General features: G+C 43.5%; 1 protein-coding gene across 8 annotated transcripts in view; it reads left to right on the forward strand.

Annotated features, from left to right (window-relative positions):
* Ptprt (protein tyrosine phosphatase receptor type T) overlaps nucleotides 1-18,902 on the forward strand; it is a 1,023,334-nt gene that overhangs the window by 447,079 nt on the left and 557,353 nt on the right. For all 8 annotated transcript variants that reach the window (XM_047539644.1, XM_047539637.1, XM_047539640.1 and 5 more), the window contains exon 7: nucleotides 12,988-13,281. In XM_047539644.1, the coding sequence (XP_047395600.1) occupies nucleotides 12,988-13,281 (294 nt within the window). The remainder of the gene's footprint in view (nucleotides 1-12,987; nucleotides 13,282-18,902) is intronic.

Genomic DNA, 18,902 nt, shown 5'->3' on the forward strand with positions numbered 1-18,902 from the left:
ATATAACCCCATGGCCATGGTGTTAGGCCTGTGAATCATCTCTCCCCTCAGTAACTGACACGACTTCCTTATTGGTCCCTGACTCTTATCCCTCTCCAGAAGACCCCTTCTCTACCCTACAGTCAAAGGACTTGTCCCAAATGAACATGTGCCTGTGTCACATGACTGCTTTCAAAGCCTCAGAATGGAGACCATTTCAGATCTGGTCCCTCCCACTGTCTCTGACTTTGTGCTGTCTCCCCTCCTCTCATGAGTTTTAGCAAGAGTGACCAGGTCTTTTCTCATTTCTGTGAAGGTCTACTTCCTGATTCCTTTTTGCTTCTCCTTTCTTTTTAAGACCCGGTTCAGGATTTGAATTCTCCAGAAAGCCTTCACTGACTCCACCTGATCTTGACATCTCCCCCTGTATTACTGCTGCGATGTATTGCCATGGACTCCCTAGCCTAAAACAACCCAAGTTTGTTATCTTAGAGTATTGTTATCAGAGGGCTCAGCAAGGCATCCCGTGTTCCTTTGATTCTAGTGGAGAATCCATTCTCTTGTCTTTCCCAGTTACTAGAGGTCCCTGCTTTCCCTGCCTAGTGATCGCTTGCATCCTCTGCACAGTCACAGAGGAGCATCTTTCTGTCTCTCTCTCTGACTGCTGCCTCCCTTCTTCACTCATAAGGACCCTGTGATTACATTGGACCCGCCTGTATAATCGGGGATACTCTCCCCACTCATAATCCCTGCCTTCATCACATCTTCTGAGTCTCTTTTGCTGTAGAAGTTTGGGGATTAGGGTTTAGACATCTTTGGGTGCTATTATTCTGTGCACTCCATTCCTCTGAGTCCATGAGACCCTGGACCTACTACTGCCAAGCCACTATCATTTTATTCTGTAGCTCATTGATTTTGAATCTGTTTCACTCTCTAGTATCTTAGGTTCTTCTAGGGTAGAGACAACCATTTGCTTTGACCCACTATCTTCAGAACACAGCAGAGTCAACCCTTAGAGCTTGTTTGTTGAACAAAAGACTTTATCTCACCAGCTGTCATCTACCTGCTTTGCTCTGTGGCTGATGTGGGGGTTGAGAACACTGGAGCAATTCGGTGCATTAGTTAAAATCACAGCCTCTAGGGCAAGGCAGCCTGGGTATCCCAGCTCCACTATGTACTAGCTGTATGACCTCAGAAAAGTTACTTAACTTTTGTGCCTTAGTTTCCTCATGTAGAAAATGAAAATGATTATAATATCTATCTGTATTAGTCAGGGTTCAGGAATCCCCAAACCACAACAGGTATTTCAAACAGGGTTCCTGATGAGAATTCATTGCAAACGTGGTGGAAGGTTGCCAGAGCAAAAGTGGAATAGCAGAGTAACCAAGAATGGCAGGAAGCAGCTACTACACCTGGGACTGGATAACCAAAAGAAATGGGGCTGGAGTTATGGGTCCTGAAGGAGGAGTCCTTTAGAGCTAGTGTTGGAACTTCTGAGGAGGAAGTTTCTTCCTCGACCATAAGGATATGACTGCTTCCTCTGCTGGTATCTCTAAAGAGATGCTGTGATATGGATTCCAAGGGACCAGAAGAATTGAAGCCTGGAGTGCAGCTGTCCCTGTTGCTGGAATAACCTTGATAAAGGAAGAGAGCATCTCCTTTTCTCTTCCAGCTTCCTAGTCTCCTTCTAGAGGGTCCTATCTTTAAGATGAAACCATTACCAGGTAGCCAAGGAGTCTGGAAATAGGCTAGTTTGAGAAGTTCCAGCCTCAGGGTCACAGAACTGATTATAAAAGCAGAATTAAAGCTAAAAAGACCAGAGATAAATAACTAACACATTTCTTTAATTTCCTTCTCTGTAAAGTATGACTGTAATAGTACTTACCTTATGGCCTGATATGAGGAATAAGTGAGTTCAGATAATAAATCTTCGTACAGTGTTAGACCCATAGCACTGGGAGAATTAGTTACCTGGCCTGTAACAATAACAATAACCCTCACCATCATGTCGGGTATAGATCAGGACATCTTTGAAACTCAGAGATCCAAACTGGAGAAGGCATGAGTTCCTTCTACCCAATTCTTCATGGCAGGGCTGCTGGGCAAATGAGACAGAGAAGCAAGGAATGGCTGTGTGAGGACCTTAACTGCTCTGGGACAAGATGCTTCAGCAGTGTGGCCTCTTATTTTGTAGCTTTACAATCCTGGTTTTCCTGGCTGCCTCTCTGGGGAAGACAGACTCTTGATTCAAGCTTTCTGTGAACTCCTGATTAGCAGGCAAGGAAAGAAAGGCTCTTCTAGAGCGATTACTCTGCTCTTAATTTTGGGAAGTGGCCCAGCAAAGAGTGATTTTGAAAATGAGGAGTTGCTGGGGGAGAAAGAGCAGTCGGGGCTGTGCAGATGGGGTGTTACAGGTCATAAAATCTCATCTAGTGCTAGGTCATTATTGAATTATGCATTTCTAAATGACTTCATGGGTTGCAGCATAACTGTGTTAAGTAGACTGAGGCTGAGCTCTGTGTTAATCAGCTTTCTGTCTCTGTGACCAAAATGTCTGACAAGAACAACTTAGAGGAGAAAATGTTTATTTTGGGCTTATGATTTCAGAAGTTCAGTCCATGGAGGCCGACTCCATCACTGGGGGCCCCAGATGAAGTGGAACATCATGGTGGAAGGGGTGGTGGAGGAAGCTGCTTAGCTTATTGCAGCCAGGAAGCAGAGGCACACACACACACACACACACACACACACACACACACACACACGTCAGGGACAAAATATAAACCCCAAGGGTATGTCCACAGTGACCTACTTCTTCTTCCAGCCATGCTTCACCTGCCTAGAGTTACCATCTAGTTAGTTCATCAAGTTATCAATACATCAAATGGATTAATCCACTGATTAGATAACAGCTCTCATAATCTAATCATTTCACTTCTGAACAGTCCTGTATTAACATAGTAGCTTTGAAGGGACACCTCGTACCCAAACCATGATAAGTTCTTAAATTTATTTGCAGAAATATTGGTCGGGATACCCTCCTGACATTACAATGGGCCCTCTTTATCCTGACATAGGAAGGGGAAAGTATTTGATGGGATGTTTTTGTCTCCATATGGAGAGCACAGAATGGAGTCACCACCTCACTTCCCACTGACAGCTGAATTGGCCACCAGTGGCTGAGTGGGAGCGGGATGATATTTGTAGCCAACAAGGTGTCCTCGTTATGTGCTAGGACTGTTCTAGGGGTATCAAATATTATGATTACTCAATCTTTAATGGTATCCCCCATAGAAGAAGTATTGTTGTTATCCCCATTTTACAGTTGGAGCATTTGAGACACAGGAAGGTTAAGTAACTTGCCTTGCTTTTCATAATATGTTAGGTTGGATTTTTCCAAAAATCCTGAGACAAAGACTTGAAAGTAGTTTATCTGGAAGTTGAAGTGAATATTGGTAAAAAAGGAGTGGAAGTGAGGCATAGGAGGAAGACCTCTAAGGAGTATATTAATAACTTGGTAGCCCTGGGAATATCCAATGCTTAATCCAACCAGAGTCATTTAAAAGACCGAGTAAAACCATTCCATTGGGAATGGTAATACCTGGGAGTGGTAATACCTTGGCACATCAGTCTGTCTTACAAGCATAATCCTATGGCAGTGAAGAGTCACTTGGCAGAGAGAGATGTTGGTGCTAGAGGTTAGCAGTCATCTGTGCATGGGGGTGCTAACCACGAAGACTGCAAGGGTCTCTGGGATAGGTCAAGGGAATATGGGCTGAGTGCCACCAACATCTACTACATATGGCTAAGAGTAGCAGAGCTGGGATTGAAACCCATTCAATTCTGATTCTAGAATTTCAGCTTAAGACAGACTCAGATATGATGAGGATAGTAAAAGAGTGGAAACCACATCACAGAAATAAATTGCTTAGGATCCTAAGAACTAACAGTATTTGTGCCAGAAAATCCAACAGTAAGGGTCCATGGCTCCTGCTCTCAAGGACCATCTTATTAGGGAGATGCATAAAGAAGACTCATCCGAGGACCTGGGAACACTGGAAAAAATGCCCTTGGTCCATGCCCTTGAATATCTCACAGTCTGGAGAGACAGATCTGGTAGCCTACATAGGGTGTACAAGTTCTGTGATGAGCATGTTCCCAGAAAACACCAAAGAGAAGTCTCTCTATGGCAGAGCATGCTGTCAGTCTCTGTGTACCTGTCTCCTGTCACCATGAGTATTGGCAGCTAAAGGATTATAGTTGCCTCTTGTACTGGGTTGAATAATGTTCCCTTCAAATTCTTGTTCTTCCTGAAACCTTGGAACGTGAACTTATTTGAAAATAGGATCTTTGCAGATATGATTCAAGTTAAAATGAGGTCAAATAGAGTAGAGTGGGCCCAGATCCAATATGACTGGGGTCCTCATAGGAAGAGGAATTTGTGCACAGACATGAGCAGAAATGGGAATGATGCTGGAAAAGCCAAGGAAGATTCATGGAACATCGGAAGCTAGAGGAGGCAAGCAAGATTCTTCCCTAGAGACTGCCGAGGCAGCACGGTCCTGCTGACACCTTGATTTCAGATGTCCAACCTCTAGAACTACAACACAACACATTACTGCTGTTTGAGCCACCCAGTTTGTGGTCCATTGTTACAGAAATCCTAGGAAGAGTCCACTCAGAATCACTGTCCTTAGCCATGAGAGAGCTGCTCATTTGGGGAAGCGGAGTGATGTCTTTACTCCCCAGAGCAACTGATAGCCAATATGGACACATAATTCTGGTCCCCTTGCCTCAGTGAGAGACTGAACCTGTGGTCTGGTTTGTGTCCGGAGCTCCTGTGGGATTAGGTGGAACTTAGTCTGCTATCAGAATCCCATCCTTGTTCAGCCCTATCCTGCCTCCTTCTGGAACGTCTCCGCCAACCAGTCACTTGCACAGTATCTTTGTCTCAGGCTCTGCTTGTTGGGACCTTCTGCTAAAACACCACAGAATACAGAGAACATGGTTTAGGGGTGAGAATATCCAGGGGGTCATCCCAGAAGAATGTTTAATCTTTAAGGACAAGAAAAGGTGAGTTATCTGGAGAAAAGGAAGAGTGATCTACAGAACAGCACAAGCAAAGACATCTATTACTTTCATGTACCTTGTATGTGAAGTTGGGAGGGTGAATGGAGCTTAGTGGACTGTGAACCTGGAAAGGTGAGAGATGTCTCTTGGAGGCCAGGCATGTGCTCGCTCACTATTAAAAGTCTTAACCTGTTGTGTGGACAAGAGTGGGCTCCTTATCCCTGTAGGTCTTCAAGCTAAGTCACAGGCACATGCTAGGAAATTAAGGAGGTAGGACAATGATTTCCTGTATTCCCTCCATGTCTATGGTTACTACTGCCAGCTTATCAAGGTGCTAGGTAGTTCCAGATCTGACTTCTCCTCACCCATTTTTGTAGCCTTGGACAAGGTACTTTAATCTTCCTTAACCACAGGAATCCTATTAGCAGGAGCTAGTATAGTGGGGTGAATACAAGCACTGCTCTGGAATCTTCAAGATCGAAAGCTGGTTCCTTCTCTTACTAGCCTTGTAATCGTGATCAATTAATCTCCTTAAGCCTGAGGTTTGCTTTTTCTGTTTTGTTTAATTTATAAAATGGGATTGATAATAGCACCTGCTCTAATGCGTTTGTAAGGATTAAGTGACACAGTGCATCTAAAGTTCTCAGCACAGTACCTGGCATGTGGCCCATCCTTAGCGAGCATTCTTATTCTGTGTCTTCACAACCCATGGAGGTGAAACTACATGGGTCACTATAAGGAAACGAAGGAGGAAAACACTATAAACTGTTAGTTGTTATGATCACAGGACTGTTTGAAGGTCAACTCTCAATGCAGATGGATTTCCTTGAGCAGTGGCCAGGAGTGGCCAGGATCTCTCCTTGCTAGTGAGCTAGTGGGGAGCTGGCTGGACAGATGGTATAGTTGAGTCCTGGTACTTGAGTCTTGGTACCTAGTTCCTGGGGAGATGGGAGAGGAGATTGACTGTGAAGTCTGCTAGTGGTTGAGAGCAGGGAACTAATACCAGGGGTCATACTCACATACAAAAGTTTGAAATATAAGATATCTTATTTACTTAAAATGCTTATCTTTATAATTGACAACCAATAAAGGCTTATTGGAGGATGTTTTCAGAAAAACAAGAAAGAAAAAGAAAAAAAAGGAAAGAAATCGTCCCTTTCCTTACAACCTTAAGAAAAATATCAACATGTCAGTATATTAATATCTAGGTATTTTAATGGACTTAAGTAGGTGAGATTTTATTTTCTTGAATTTAGCTGAAGTTGGACTTCTGTACCTATGGAGAGTTCTGAGGAAGAGACCTTTCCAGAGGAACTTGTGGTGTCCATTTTCAGGATGATCGCCAAAGCCATGGTTGACCCTTCATAGCGAAGCAGCTTGTTCTTAAGTGCTAATTAAATGCCATCTGGAAGAAGGGCGTGGAGTTCTGCCTTCTTACAGCGTGGGCTGTGACCCACTCAGTCTGGCATGAGGTTGCTCTTTTCTTCCAGGATATTAGAAAGAAGGGTCTTTCATTAGCTAGCCATCCCACAGGACCCATCCTTCTAGTATCCCAGATCCTCATCCCGGAGGCGATGGCATGATCCATCCCGAGATGCACTGGGGTGTACCTTCCTGTCATTTTCTTCTAAGGAAGAGCAAGTAGACAGTACTTTTTCTGCATTTTTGAGAATTGGAGTGTCTTTCTATGGACTTTACAAATGCACCACAACTTGTCTGGCTATAACATGCTTCGCACATGAAACTTTCCTGTAAAACTCGCGTGTGTGCCTTACCATCATCCACATAATAATGGTTGGGAGTGAAGACCAGCAGGCAGGCTGCCCTGTTCCCAATCCTTGCTCTTGAATGATGGATTGTTTGAGTTATTGGTTGAGTTATTTAATATGCATCTCTTTCTTCATTTTAGAAATATGTAAATGACATTAGTATCTACCCGTAGAGTTGGGGTGAAAATTACATCAATTACTATTTGAAAGTACTGAGAGCAGTGACAGGTGCCTCAGAATGTGCGGTGTGTGGTAACTGACACTGCTGTCATTCATACTTATTATTATCACCATCTTCTTCATCACATACCAGTGTTTCAAATTGAAATGATCAAGTCTTTGAACTCATTTTTGTAGTCTTTTTTTATTTTATTTTGATGGACAGATTATTTCTTCTAAATGCTTTTGGAACTTTTTCTTGAGTCTTATGTTTAATAAATATCGCCAGTCCCTTCCTAAGCTTGAGTCTTATCATGAATCTCATCTGGAACCCACTGTGTTCTTCATAGTCTGCAAACTCAGGTCTTTATTTCAGAAAAGTTTTCTTTAATTATGTCTTTGATTACTGCTCAGTGCTAATTGTCTGATGCCTTTTTTCCTAAATACTTGCAATGCTTGACCTGGATGACCATTCTCTGTAATGTTCTCCTTCTCATGCTTATTCAGTTTCTTTGTTGCTTCCCCAAAACTCTTGTTTTAGGAAAAATTATTAAATAATTTTCTATTCACGTAAATAAGACATCAAATGTTTTTGACCATTGACTGTATATCAGGCAAGGACTTAAAAACTCATTTCTGTGGGCACCTACTAGTGGATAGAATGCTGTCTCTTCTCAGTCCAGAGGACAGTAAGGAGTCAGGCTACTGCTGAGACCTCCCGTCAGGATAGAGCCAGTGAGGACACAGGGAATCATTGTGGGCCTAGTAGAGAATTTAGAGACTTTTACAACTTGAATCATAAAACAGTCTTCCATCCTCAAGGTGAAAACATTGAGAACTACAAAGATTGGGGGGCCAGTCTAGGGTTACACATCTGGTAAGGCCAGCATACTGACCCTGCTGAGTGTCCATTCATCTTTGGATCCTTCAGCCATTTTTAAAAGAAGTAGCACTGCTTACAAACCCGTGGACTATCTATGCAGTGTGGGACATCTTCGTGCCCAGTCCTGTGATCTATATAACCAAGTATTTGTGCAGCAGATTTGGAAGACAAGGGGTGTGGTTCAGTTAAAGGTGCAAGGGAAGCTGGTCCAGGTGGGAGAAATAGCATTCACAAGAGAATGGAAGTGAGGTTGGTGGAAGTGAGTGTCTGTTAGGTGCCCTTGTTGGCAGGTGGGGTGGGTGGGGCGGGGTGTTCCTGGGCACCTCTGTGATTCAGGAGTCGAAATGCAGTTAGGAAAGCAACCCGGCGAAGGGAAGGGGCATTGGGAAGCGTTGGAGGCCTGGTCATCCCCACCTGAGCCATGGCACGCTCACTGCACATCTTAGATACATAGAGTTTTTCTCAGAATGTTTGATTTCTGACTGGAGCAGACGATATACACACACACAGTCCGCTCGATCATGGGCTATTTGAAGCACTTTTGCTCTCTGTGGAAATTTCTGGGAGTCAAACTGTTACAAATGCTCACAGCAGGGAAAAGAAAGACAGAATTGGTCTGGAGATTGCTGCCTGAGGACGAGGCTGAATCACATCCAGAGGTCACTTCACCATCTACATGTCGTAGGAGAGCTCTGGCAGCCGCTGCCCAGGCCCCGTGGTCAGCTCACAAGGTCCTTGTCCTCACCGTGCTTTGATGTCTGACTGGAAGGCACAGATACCATCTCTCAGCTCAGGTCGCAGCTTCCTAGAGGGCAAATTTCCTCTTGATTGTTTCTGAATTTTGTGAGCATAGATGCCATCAGATGTCAGAGTTACTCCTGGCTTTGCACAGTTGACCTTGCGGGGTCAGAGAAAGAGAGGGGGTGGTTGTGTCATGTGTGAAAAGACTCACAGACAAGAACTGCCATGTGTCTGCCCAACTGGTTTTTAGGAAACTATTGGGGATTCAAGATCTGAATGAAGGTGACAACAGAATTACTTGGAGGTTAGTGGTACAAGGTCAGAGACTCATTTCTTCCAAGTTCTGCACCTTCTTCTGAGATTCAGTTCCAACTAATATTTAGTAGCATCTTCCCAGCTGCTGGGTCACAGGTATTTCCTCTGCTCTCAGCATAGACCCTGTGGGGGTTAAGTGCAGGGGTTTCAGAAGGTTTCATGCATCCCTGAAATGGTGTACAGACCTCAAGGTAATGTGCTGATGTGCATTTTTCTGAAGAGTGTCTAGAATTTCCCACCAGATTTTCAGGACCTATGTATTACCAAAAATTGAAAACTACTGGTTTAGATTTTCCTTAATGACCCTTCTGGTTAATTCCACAAACATCTCAAGTATAAGAGGGGAAGGGAAGGGGCAGTCATCGGCCTTGAACTCTGATGCTCCCCTCCCACTGTCTTCTGGCTTAACCCAGCTCTCCCTGGGTCTCTGTCTCCTTCCTGATGACTCTAGTGGTCTCTGGATCGCTCTCGTCATGGAAATTGGATTTTATGGCCCTATGACATTTCTTGAATTATCTTATAGGAGAGTTCATCTCAGATATTAAAGGAGAATTGATACAAATAAACATGATTTTGCTATGCATTTTAAAAATTGCACTGCTTAATATATATGTTCTGTACCTGACTCCTGCTTCTATCTCTATGAACCACCTGTCCATATGCATGGTTAAGAATGCCAGTTCTTAGCATGATATTCTCCAATTCCATCCATCTACCAGCAAATGCCATAATTTTATTCTTATTTAGAGTTGAGTAATATACCATTGTGTATATATACCACATTTTCTTTATCCATTCATCTGGTTCCATATTTTAGCTGTGGCGAATTGAGCTGCTATAAACATTGATGTGGCTGTATCACTGTAGTATGTTGATGTTAAGTCCTTTTCTGATATGCAGATGCTAATTCACAATAAGTTGTGGGTGGATAAGAAAGAACAGAGTTACTTTATATTAGGTAGAGGGGAGTGAAGGGAGGGGAAGGGGTATGGGAATAGGAATGATAGTAGAGTGAAACAGACATTATTACCCCATGTACATGTATGACTGCATGACTAATGTGATTCTACATTATATATAATCAGGAAAATGAGAAATTACACTCCATTTATGTACAATCTATCAAAATGTATAAATGGATTCTACTGTCAATGTACAACTAATTAGAAAATATTTTTTAAAAATTAAAAAAAGGAGTGATTGTCTCAGACCAAGGAGTTGAGGAGGGGACAGGAAGGACAAAGGTACAGGGGAAACATTTTGGGGTATTAGAAGAACATTATTATAGGTAAATTATACTTCACTAAAAAATAAATAGCAACAAAGTTGAACAGAAAAAAAAGAAGACTGCCAATTCTAAATCAATGCATCACTGAAAGGAAAAGAACAAAACAAAGCAATAATCTAATGACTTCTTGGTTCCAGAAACAGAGACGTGGTGATGAGCATACACGATCTATCCTGGAGGGGACGGAGGGTGAGAGAACCACAATGACTGGTCTCAATGACTAGTCTGCATGTGTGTGAACTTGGGAACCCACAAGTCATTTGAGATGGGACATATACACTCAACAGAGATGTTTGTTGTTATACTTGGCCCACCATTAGAAACATGTGAGAAGAGACAACATTTGGAAAGATTAACCTTATTTTCTTTCTGATGATCAGAAATTGAAAATGCTGATATCTGAAATAGAAGAGCAGAAAACCATGGTAGAAAGTCAATGGAAGAGGACTTAATGTAACCACTTGCTGGGCCCCCAAAGCATTAAAGTCTGCTGTTCTTAATTCTGTCCAGGGTCAGTCTGTGAATAATTATATTAAGGAATTAGGCAGAGTCATCACAGAGCTACCGAATATCACCCTGGGGGCCTCATTGGAGACTGATGGGAACTCCAGAGAGTTGATAATGGTGATCAAAGGGTCTGTATATTTAAAATGCACAAAGGATGAGCCCAGAAATTATCTGCCTGCCAACTTAACTTCTCTACCTGGAACAAATTATCCAAAAATCAATTTGCAAACACCTTTGAGATAACAAGGTCTTGAGTAATAACCTCCATGGCTTTGTAAAGAAAAGCATCTAGCTTGACTAATCTGCTTAATTTCCTTCTCTGACCAAATGGCAGGCTATAATAGAGGCAATCTGAAGTTGTCCCTTAAGGTTCGCTTCAAGTCACACTGAGAAAATATCCTCCACCCCTGTTTCATAGCAAATTACTCTGTTTCTGGAGAGTCTCTGCTGCTAGGTAATTAATTAGAAGAGAAATGCTGAATGAGTGTCTACCCCAAAGCACTCACCTGAGTTCCAAACTAAAACTCATACCTACCTTTATCCATAGGAGTAACCCGGAGACTTTCCAGTAGTGATATGCTCTTGAATCAATCCGCATTGCACTCTGTTACTAAGTACCTCCTCAATCCCACCTTCTTATTTGACCTCAGGAATCACTGACTCATTCATTCCCCTTGATAGATGACCCCATTCCTGGCATTTGGTCTAAGACAATATCAGACAAGAAGGACTGAAATCCTTTGCATGAAGATGTTCACTATAGCATCATTTACCATAGCAGAATTTTGAACAACTCATGTGTCCAACAATGGTGGCATAGGTAGGGTGCTGACCTGATGGATCATTCTGTAGCTATTAAAGACAGTGACAGTAAAGTCCATGTAACATATAAACCAAGCCCTTGGGAGGTAATAAATGAAGGGAGAGAAACAACTCTGCATTGGACCTCTGAGTTATTATAGCCACATTAAAATTGTAAGTATATGAATAAAAATTGGAAGGAACCAGAGAAATTAAAATGACTATTACATTGGGTGGTAGGGAAGAGGGCTTATTTCTCCTTTCATTTTCTTCATTATTGTTCACTGCCATTTGTTAAAAATAACCAGCATTATTAGTTTAGTGTTTAATAGGGATATGAAGAGGCAAACAGCCTTCCAGAGGGAGAGCCCATCTGGGAAGTCATGCAGATATGAGTTTCTTCCTGCCTTGACCTTGGTTAGATGATCTGATTACTTGGGTTCCCAGATTTTCACCCATCTACATAGAGGTGATAATTTTGCCTAAGAAGTAAATAAAATATCATGTATGAAATTTCCTGGTCTCTAAAAAATTGAAAAGAACTGGGTACAGTGACCGTGCCTATAATCTGAGGTACCAAGGAGGCTGAGGCAGGAGGATCCCATGTTGGAGGCCAGTCTGAGCAACATAGCAAGACCCTGTCTCAAAATAAAATATTTAAAAATGGGCTGGGGATGTAACTCAGTGGAAAATGCCCCTGGGTTCAAAGCCCACTACCCGCTTCACACACACACATGTGCACACACATAAGTACAAAAGAAGTAATTCCTTTCTGCAGCTTGGCCAGTTGGTCACCATAAATGCTACTGAAACTCTGGTGTGTTTAGCTGACGATGTGAAACTTCATGGAAGGCAGGTAGCAACCCTGAGCAGTTAACTCAGCAGGACTTTACCTTTGACCTTGGATTCCCGCTGGGTCCACTGTGGCCAGGGGCTCTTTCTCTGCTAGAAGAAAGGAACCGGCCACAGTGTGGGAGAAGCTGAATTCTTGTTGGGCCACCGTCCTTATTCTACCTAGGCTCATACCACCATCCGGGGAGGAATTCTACTAACAATCTATGTGTTTGGATGTAAAAATGTTTATGAACTATAGACTCCCCTGAGTTTTGTGTCAAACCTCACTTTATAGTAAAGGCAGTTCTCTTCTGAGGATAGGAGACAGAGGATTCCTCCAGGGGCCTTGCCCTATGGTGGCAAAACCATTTCCCACATTGTCTTCTTTCCTTCCTTTTTGTTTTTTATTTTCTTTCAGTGAAGGAGATTTGGTAGGTGTTGACTATAGATTCTGAATGAACGTCCATTAGGGTAAATCCTGACAGACACCTGAAAATCAAAGGAGGGTGAACGTGTTCACCAGGGGCCGAGGGCTCTTTCATGTGGCTGTGCCTGGACTCTGTCCCTCGTCCTCACTTGCTTGGCTTCTCTCGTGTAGACCACGCAGGCTGAAAGCCCTGTGCCGATTGCTTGTCTTGCAGAGCCTCCCACCCCCATCGCCCCCCCGGAGCTGCTGGCTGTGGGGGCCACCTACCTGTGGATCAAGCCCAACGCCAACTCCATCATCGGGGACGGCCCCATCATCCTGAAGGAGGTGGAGTACCGCACCACCACCGGCACCTGGGCCGAGACCCACATAGTCGACTCTCCCAACTACAAGCTGTGGCACTTGGACCCCGACGTGGAGTACGAGATCCGGGTGCTGCTCACACGACCCGGCGAGGGTGGCACAGGACCACCAGGGCCTCCCCTCACCACCAGGACCAAATGTGCCGGTGAGTGCCTCCTTCTGCTCAGCCCCCTGGAGAGCCGTGGTGTTTCTGGTACTCCTCTTGCCTTTCTGTGACAGATGGGTCCTAAATGTCTATGATGCGAGTGTGCTTCCTGTTGTGGAGCAAGACAGTCCAGGTCTTGGTCTTGCCTTTGAGGGCCTCCTGGCTCTGAGAACCTCCTGACCAGCGAGTTATGTCATGGAGAAGTTCCTGGTTCTGGCAGTATTTTGATGGGACACTTGCTCTGTTGGTGTGGCTGTGAGAACCCCGGATGTCCTGTCTGGTCAGAGGCTTTCTACTGCTCATAATGCCTCTGCGGGCTCCTGGCCCTGCTTCTCTGTGGGCTCCTGGCTCTGCTTCTCTGAGGGTTCCTGGGTCTGATTCTCTGAGGGCTCCTGGCCCTGCTTCTCTGAGGGTTTCTGGCTCTGGTTCTCTGAGGGTTTCTGGCTCTTACTGTGTCCCTTGAAAACCTCATTTAGAGTATATCCCTGTGGCCTTCTGATTTTGGTTGTGTATCTAGCATGTGTCAGTTTCCAACTTTGTCCTTCAAGATCCGTGACTAGGCCTGTGCCCTTTGGATTTGCTCATTTCACTGTTGGTTCCTGGTTCTTCTAGTTTTGTCTCTGAGGAGCTCCTGGTGCCAACTATGTCTTCAGTGCCTCCTGGTTCTGAGGGTGTCTCAAGGTTTATTCTGGAACTGCCTTAGTCCCTAAGAGTTTTCTGATTCTGAATCCTCTGAGGCTCCTGGCCCTTACCCAAGTCTAGGTTGGGGCTATTCCTGTAAGTCCTCTCTGGATGCTACTGTATCTCCTTGGGATTCTGGAGCTGCTTCACTGAAGTTTCTGGATGTTGCTGAAGAGTTTGCTGGCTGGGGCTGTGTATGGGAGGGTCTTTTGGATCCAATTGTATTTCTGAGGCCTCCTGGCTTTGCCTGTATTTTAAATAAGGGACTTTTGACTGTGACTGTATCTCTGAGATGTTCTTGGCTCTGAATGCAACTCAAGAAATTAGAAGAAGTAGATGTAGTTGTTTTGTTTTTGTTCAAATCACAGTATTTCCTAATTTTTCCACTCTAAGTAACCATTCACTGTAAGTACTTCTATCACTGAAGGAATTGAGGCTCAGTATTGTTAAACTTTTTATCCAAAGTTGGCCAATGGCATTGTCAGGATTTGCACCCAGGTTTTCTGACTCTAATGCCCTGGATCTCTGGTTATGCTAAGATGAACAGAGAGGTAGATACCATGGGTGGGGTGTACAAAGCTGAGGCTGCTGTACTGTGGGGAGGGGCCATTCAGGGAAGCAGGCAGCATTGGTTTCCAAAGGAAAAGGAGTCACTGATGGCTTCTGGGGTGGGGGAAGTGGAGGATCCATCAGAACAGCATCATGGAACAGAAAGTATGTCAGCTCTGCTATGACCACTGTTCTGTGCCCTATACTGCAATGAATACCATACAGTTTATGAGAAAAAAATGGGGTCAAGAGAACCCCATACTTCATCCATGACACACAAAAAGAGAAGCTATTAAAAATGGCGGCACAATTTTACACCTGTTCAATGGCTAAGACATGCATGAACACCAGGATACCTGTGGTGGATGACCTTGAGAAGGACCTGAAGTTCACCTGCAGGAGTGGGAGTCAGAGGGTCGCAGCCTGTGAGATACTGTGAAGTGCAGGCAGGATGACCCTCTGAGACTAATGGAAGGGTGTAGACCAGATACTGATGGGTGTGGCTCCTAGCACGCCTGGTAAACTTAGGGAACAGGTGGGCCTGGGAGGTACGTGGGTGTGTGTGTCCTGTGCATCTTGGTCTGGCTGGATGCGGTTTTGTACTTCACCAGTGTTTTCCGAATACAAAATTATTCACAAGAAAACTCGTAATTTGCATTTCGCTTAAACAGCTCCCTCATCGATCAGGTGTTTTAGAACAAATTTGAGTTTTCAACTGTTTTGGAAATAAATGTGCATGCTCTAGCAGAATTAACTGTAACCATCCCTAAGTATCTCAGAAGTATATCTCGTAGTACGTAAGCCAAGGGAAGTATTTCCATTTCTTGGAAATATTGCTTTGAAATTTATTGAACCACTATGATGAACAGAGATGCCATTTTAAAAATTATTTTCAAAACTGGCCTTTGGTAAAATTCCTCATTGAAACCTGATTATGAAACTTACTACTTTAAAAGGACATAAGGGTATGTTATTAAACTGGATAATACCTTATCTCCGTTTTGCAATGCAATCGTCATCCATAAAAATAATTGATCTGATTCTACTGATGAGACTTCTCTCTTTCCACGGGGTAGATGTAAAAGTTGTCAGGGGTTTTGATCTTTATAAATGATATTCAAAGTACTTTAGCAGCCCCCATGGACTTATTTGCTGATGATCATATAATACATTTGGAAATTCAATTGCAAGATGATCATCTCAATAAAAATTTACAATCTATTGCAAACAGTTGCCACAACTGTATAATGGATTTTACATGTTGAAAACACAATGATCTGACTATCACTATAAAAATTATGACTTGGAATGTTATTTGTGATATTGTATTTCAAGAAATGCTGGTGTTTAAGTAAGTTACAGCTAAAATCTTAAATAACCCACATTCTACAAAGTGTGTCATCAAAAAAGTAATTTCCTTTCTCTCAATGCCACTGATGGTAGAATGTTCTTTGCTTTGTAATTAATTTTTAAGAGAATGCCAGGGCTGCTATCTATCCATTTGTGGATGCTCTTTATTGGCATTGGTAGTCTGGGTTTTCTCTCCTTCCCCTATTCTATTATTAATCACACTGGAAATGTACTCATTATTTTGCAAAACAGAAAACGAGAGAGTGTGGAGTGTAGTAGGTATAATTTCTGCCCAGAGGAATTTACAGGCTGGGTTAAGATTCCAACAAAACAGCAAAAGAGGTAAAACAAACATGAAGTTGTGTATTGAAAGAGCATACTTTACAGAAGAAGACAGGGTCAGCATGCAGAGAGCTGTGCTCTCAGAGTAGTGTAGAGCAGTGTGGTTCTCAAAGTGTGGTCCCTGGACTAGTATCATCAGTGTTACTAGAAATTAAATGTTCATCTCTCCCACCAGATTTATGTTGAAACCTAATCCTCAGTGTGATAGTATTGGGAGGTGGAGAATTTGGAAAGTGATTACATCATGAATCTCAGAACAGGGACCTCAGGGAGCTCCTTTGCTCCTTTGCCACATCGGGACACAGCAAGGACATGGGTCTGTGAACCAGGAACTGGGCCTTTACCAGATACCTAATTTGGTGACACCTTGATATTGTACTTTCCAGTCTCCAGGACTATAAAACAATAAATTCTGTTGTTTATCAATCACCTACTTTATGATATTCTGCTATAGCAGCCCAAAGGAATTAAGACAGATATCACAGGGGGACCCTGTGGTTTGATGGTGTTTTGGCCCTGTGGACTTCCTCTTCTCCCAAGAGTCCTCTTGAGGGTGGGACTGGATAGTAACTGTGGAGACCAGCTGAGACTAGTCCTTTTCATCAAACACCTACTGAGTCCATTCTATGGGCCAAACTCTATGCTTGACCTCGGTGGTCGAGGTTGGCTTAATAAGGACCTGCTAGGAGCAGGCAGAGGCTTGGCAGCAGGAAGTCACAAGCTCAAGTGTATCTCAAGAAGATGCCAGGGGTCCAGTTCATCAAGGCAGGTAGGGCTGTGTTCCAGTTCTACCATGAGGGAGGAGTCACGGGCAAGGTATGTCCTCAGGGCACTAGAAGCAGAGTCCACCCCATGAGCAGGGAGATTGTCAAGGATTTGGCTTCAGAGCCTCCCAGACCAAAAGGCTGGAGTTTGAAGCAAGACTCCTGGCAGGTGACACTGGAACATGTCATATGGGAATCCAGGACTGTGACAATGGTAAAAGGGAGTCTAAGGCAACAGCCCAGGCTTCTGGTTTAAATGACTGAGAGGTGAGTGGCAGAATCATTTCCTGACATGGAAATCAAAAAAGATGTGTGAAGGAGCAGTTCAGACTTGAATATGTTGTGTTTGAGGCAAAGGTGAGAATCAGGCAAGGGGAAGCTGAGGAGGGGCTACGTAACTGCCTCCTCTTCCATGAGAACTGCCTGATTTCACCGGGACTTTAGGATCAAAGAAACTTCTTCATCCAGATGAAAGCGATTGAATTCCCGGTCTTTATGCCATTCCCTTGAAACACTTCATTCATTTTTTGGTGGTGTTCATCATTTTGTTCCTTGTTCTCATTCTAATCATTCATCATCTTTCCTGAAACGCAGGCCTTGGGGCAAAGGCAATAATGTGTATCAAAGTGCTTTGAAAAGCTCAAAATGCTCTTTAGATGCCTATAATGAAACAAATCATTATTTCTTGCTGCTATTGTTGTGGAAGTTATGATTATGAATTGTTATAACAAAACACAAAGTCTACTTCCCAGGATTGGCATCTCAAATGAATGAAGCGTTTCAAGGGAACGCATCTCCAAAGGAGACCAAATTCTTTTGTTATTCTTCCCCATCTGATGGGAAGTCCCATTTTAGAACATGATGCTCATACTGTAGTCAGGACTCTCAGAGGTCTTCTCGTCTGGAACATTGGATGGTTTCTCTAGCACAACCTCACAGCAGACATCCAGGGAGTGATAGGAGTTGGGTCCTAGGAGAGCTGAGGGGTGTCCACCTCTGCCTCCTCTGATGGTAAGTTCATGCTCTCTGAGGCAGCCCATTCCACCGCTGGAGCTCATGGGTTGTTATTCTATTCTCTCTCCATTGTCAATGTGGTTGTGAAACTAGGGATGAAGTCATATGTGGACATGATCCTTTAGGGTCAAAAGAATAAGGACAGCAGGCAGACTGCTAGGACTAACTATCTGGGGTTCACAGGAAGATCCAAGGGCAATGACATTGAGAATAGTTGCCCAGGTCAGTAAATGGGGAAGGCAAGGGAGATGATGAGAGAGATAGACACCACAATTCAAGCTGGCCCTGCCTCTCTTCTGTAGGTATCACTTTTGATAGTCTGGACACCTGTGAACTGACATCTTAGAGTTATCATCTGACATCAGATGGAGGTAACATCCTTATTGTTACCCCAGATCAACCTTCATGCAACACCTATGTGTGGGTCCTGGTTTTGCTTTCTGGAGATATCCCTTCTCATTTCATTAAAAAAAAAAAAAAAAAAAAAGATCTTCAGCAAGCTAAAGTTGTCTCTCTTCTGACCTGGAAACCTCTTTTCTTTGTCCCCAAAAGTCCTTGAACCAGACCCCAGGGAGCTCCCTTCACATCATTATAGGATCACAAATCAGCAATACCACAAACCAAGTGATTGTACATCTCTCATGTGGTTGCTTGCTCCTGTGCATCCCCTTGCTTGAGAGCCCACTTCATTGTGGTCTTGGAGAGTGCCAGTTCTCTGAGTGGAAGTGTCTTTGTACTGACAGAGATGCCACATCCTTGCTGATTCAGAGGATTCTCTATTCCCTTCACCTGAGGGTTGATTGCATGTTATATTTTATTTACATATTTATGAATTTCTACTTGAAGTGATATGTGTCTAGCTCTCTCTTTTCTCCGGAGGGATAAAAAGAAGAAATTCAAATTGCCAAGCTCAATGAAGTG

The sequence above is a fragment of the Sciurus carolinensis genome, chromosome 2 (genome assembly GCF_902686445.1).
Source record: "Sciurus carolinensis chromosome 2, mSciCar1.2, whole genome shotgun sequence".
NCBI lineage: Eukaryota > Metazoa > Chordata > Mammalia > Rodentia > Sciuridae > Sciurus > Sciurus carolinensis.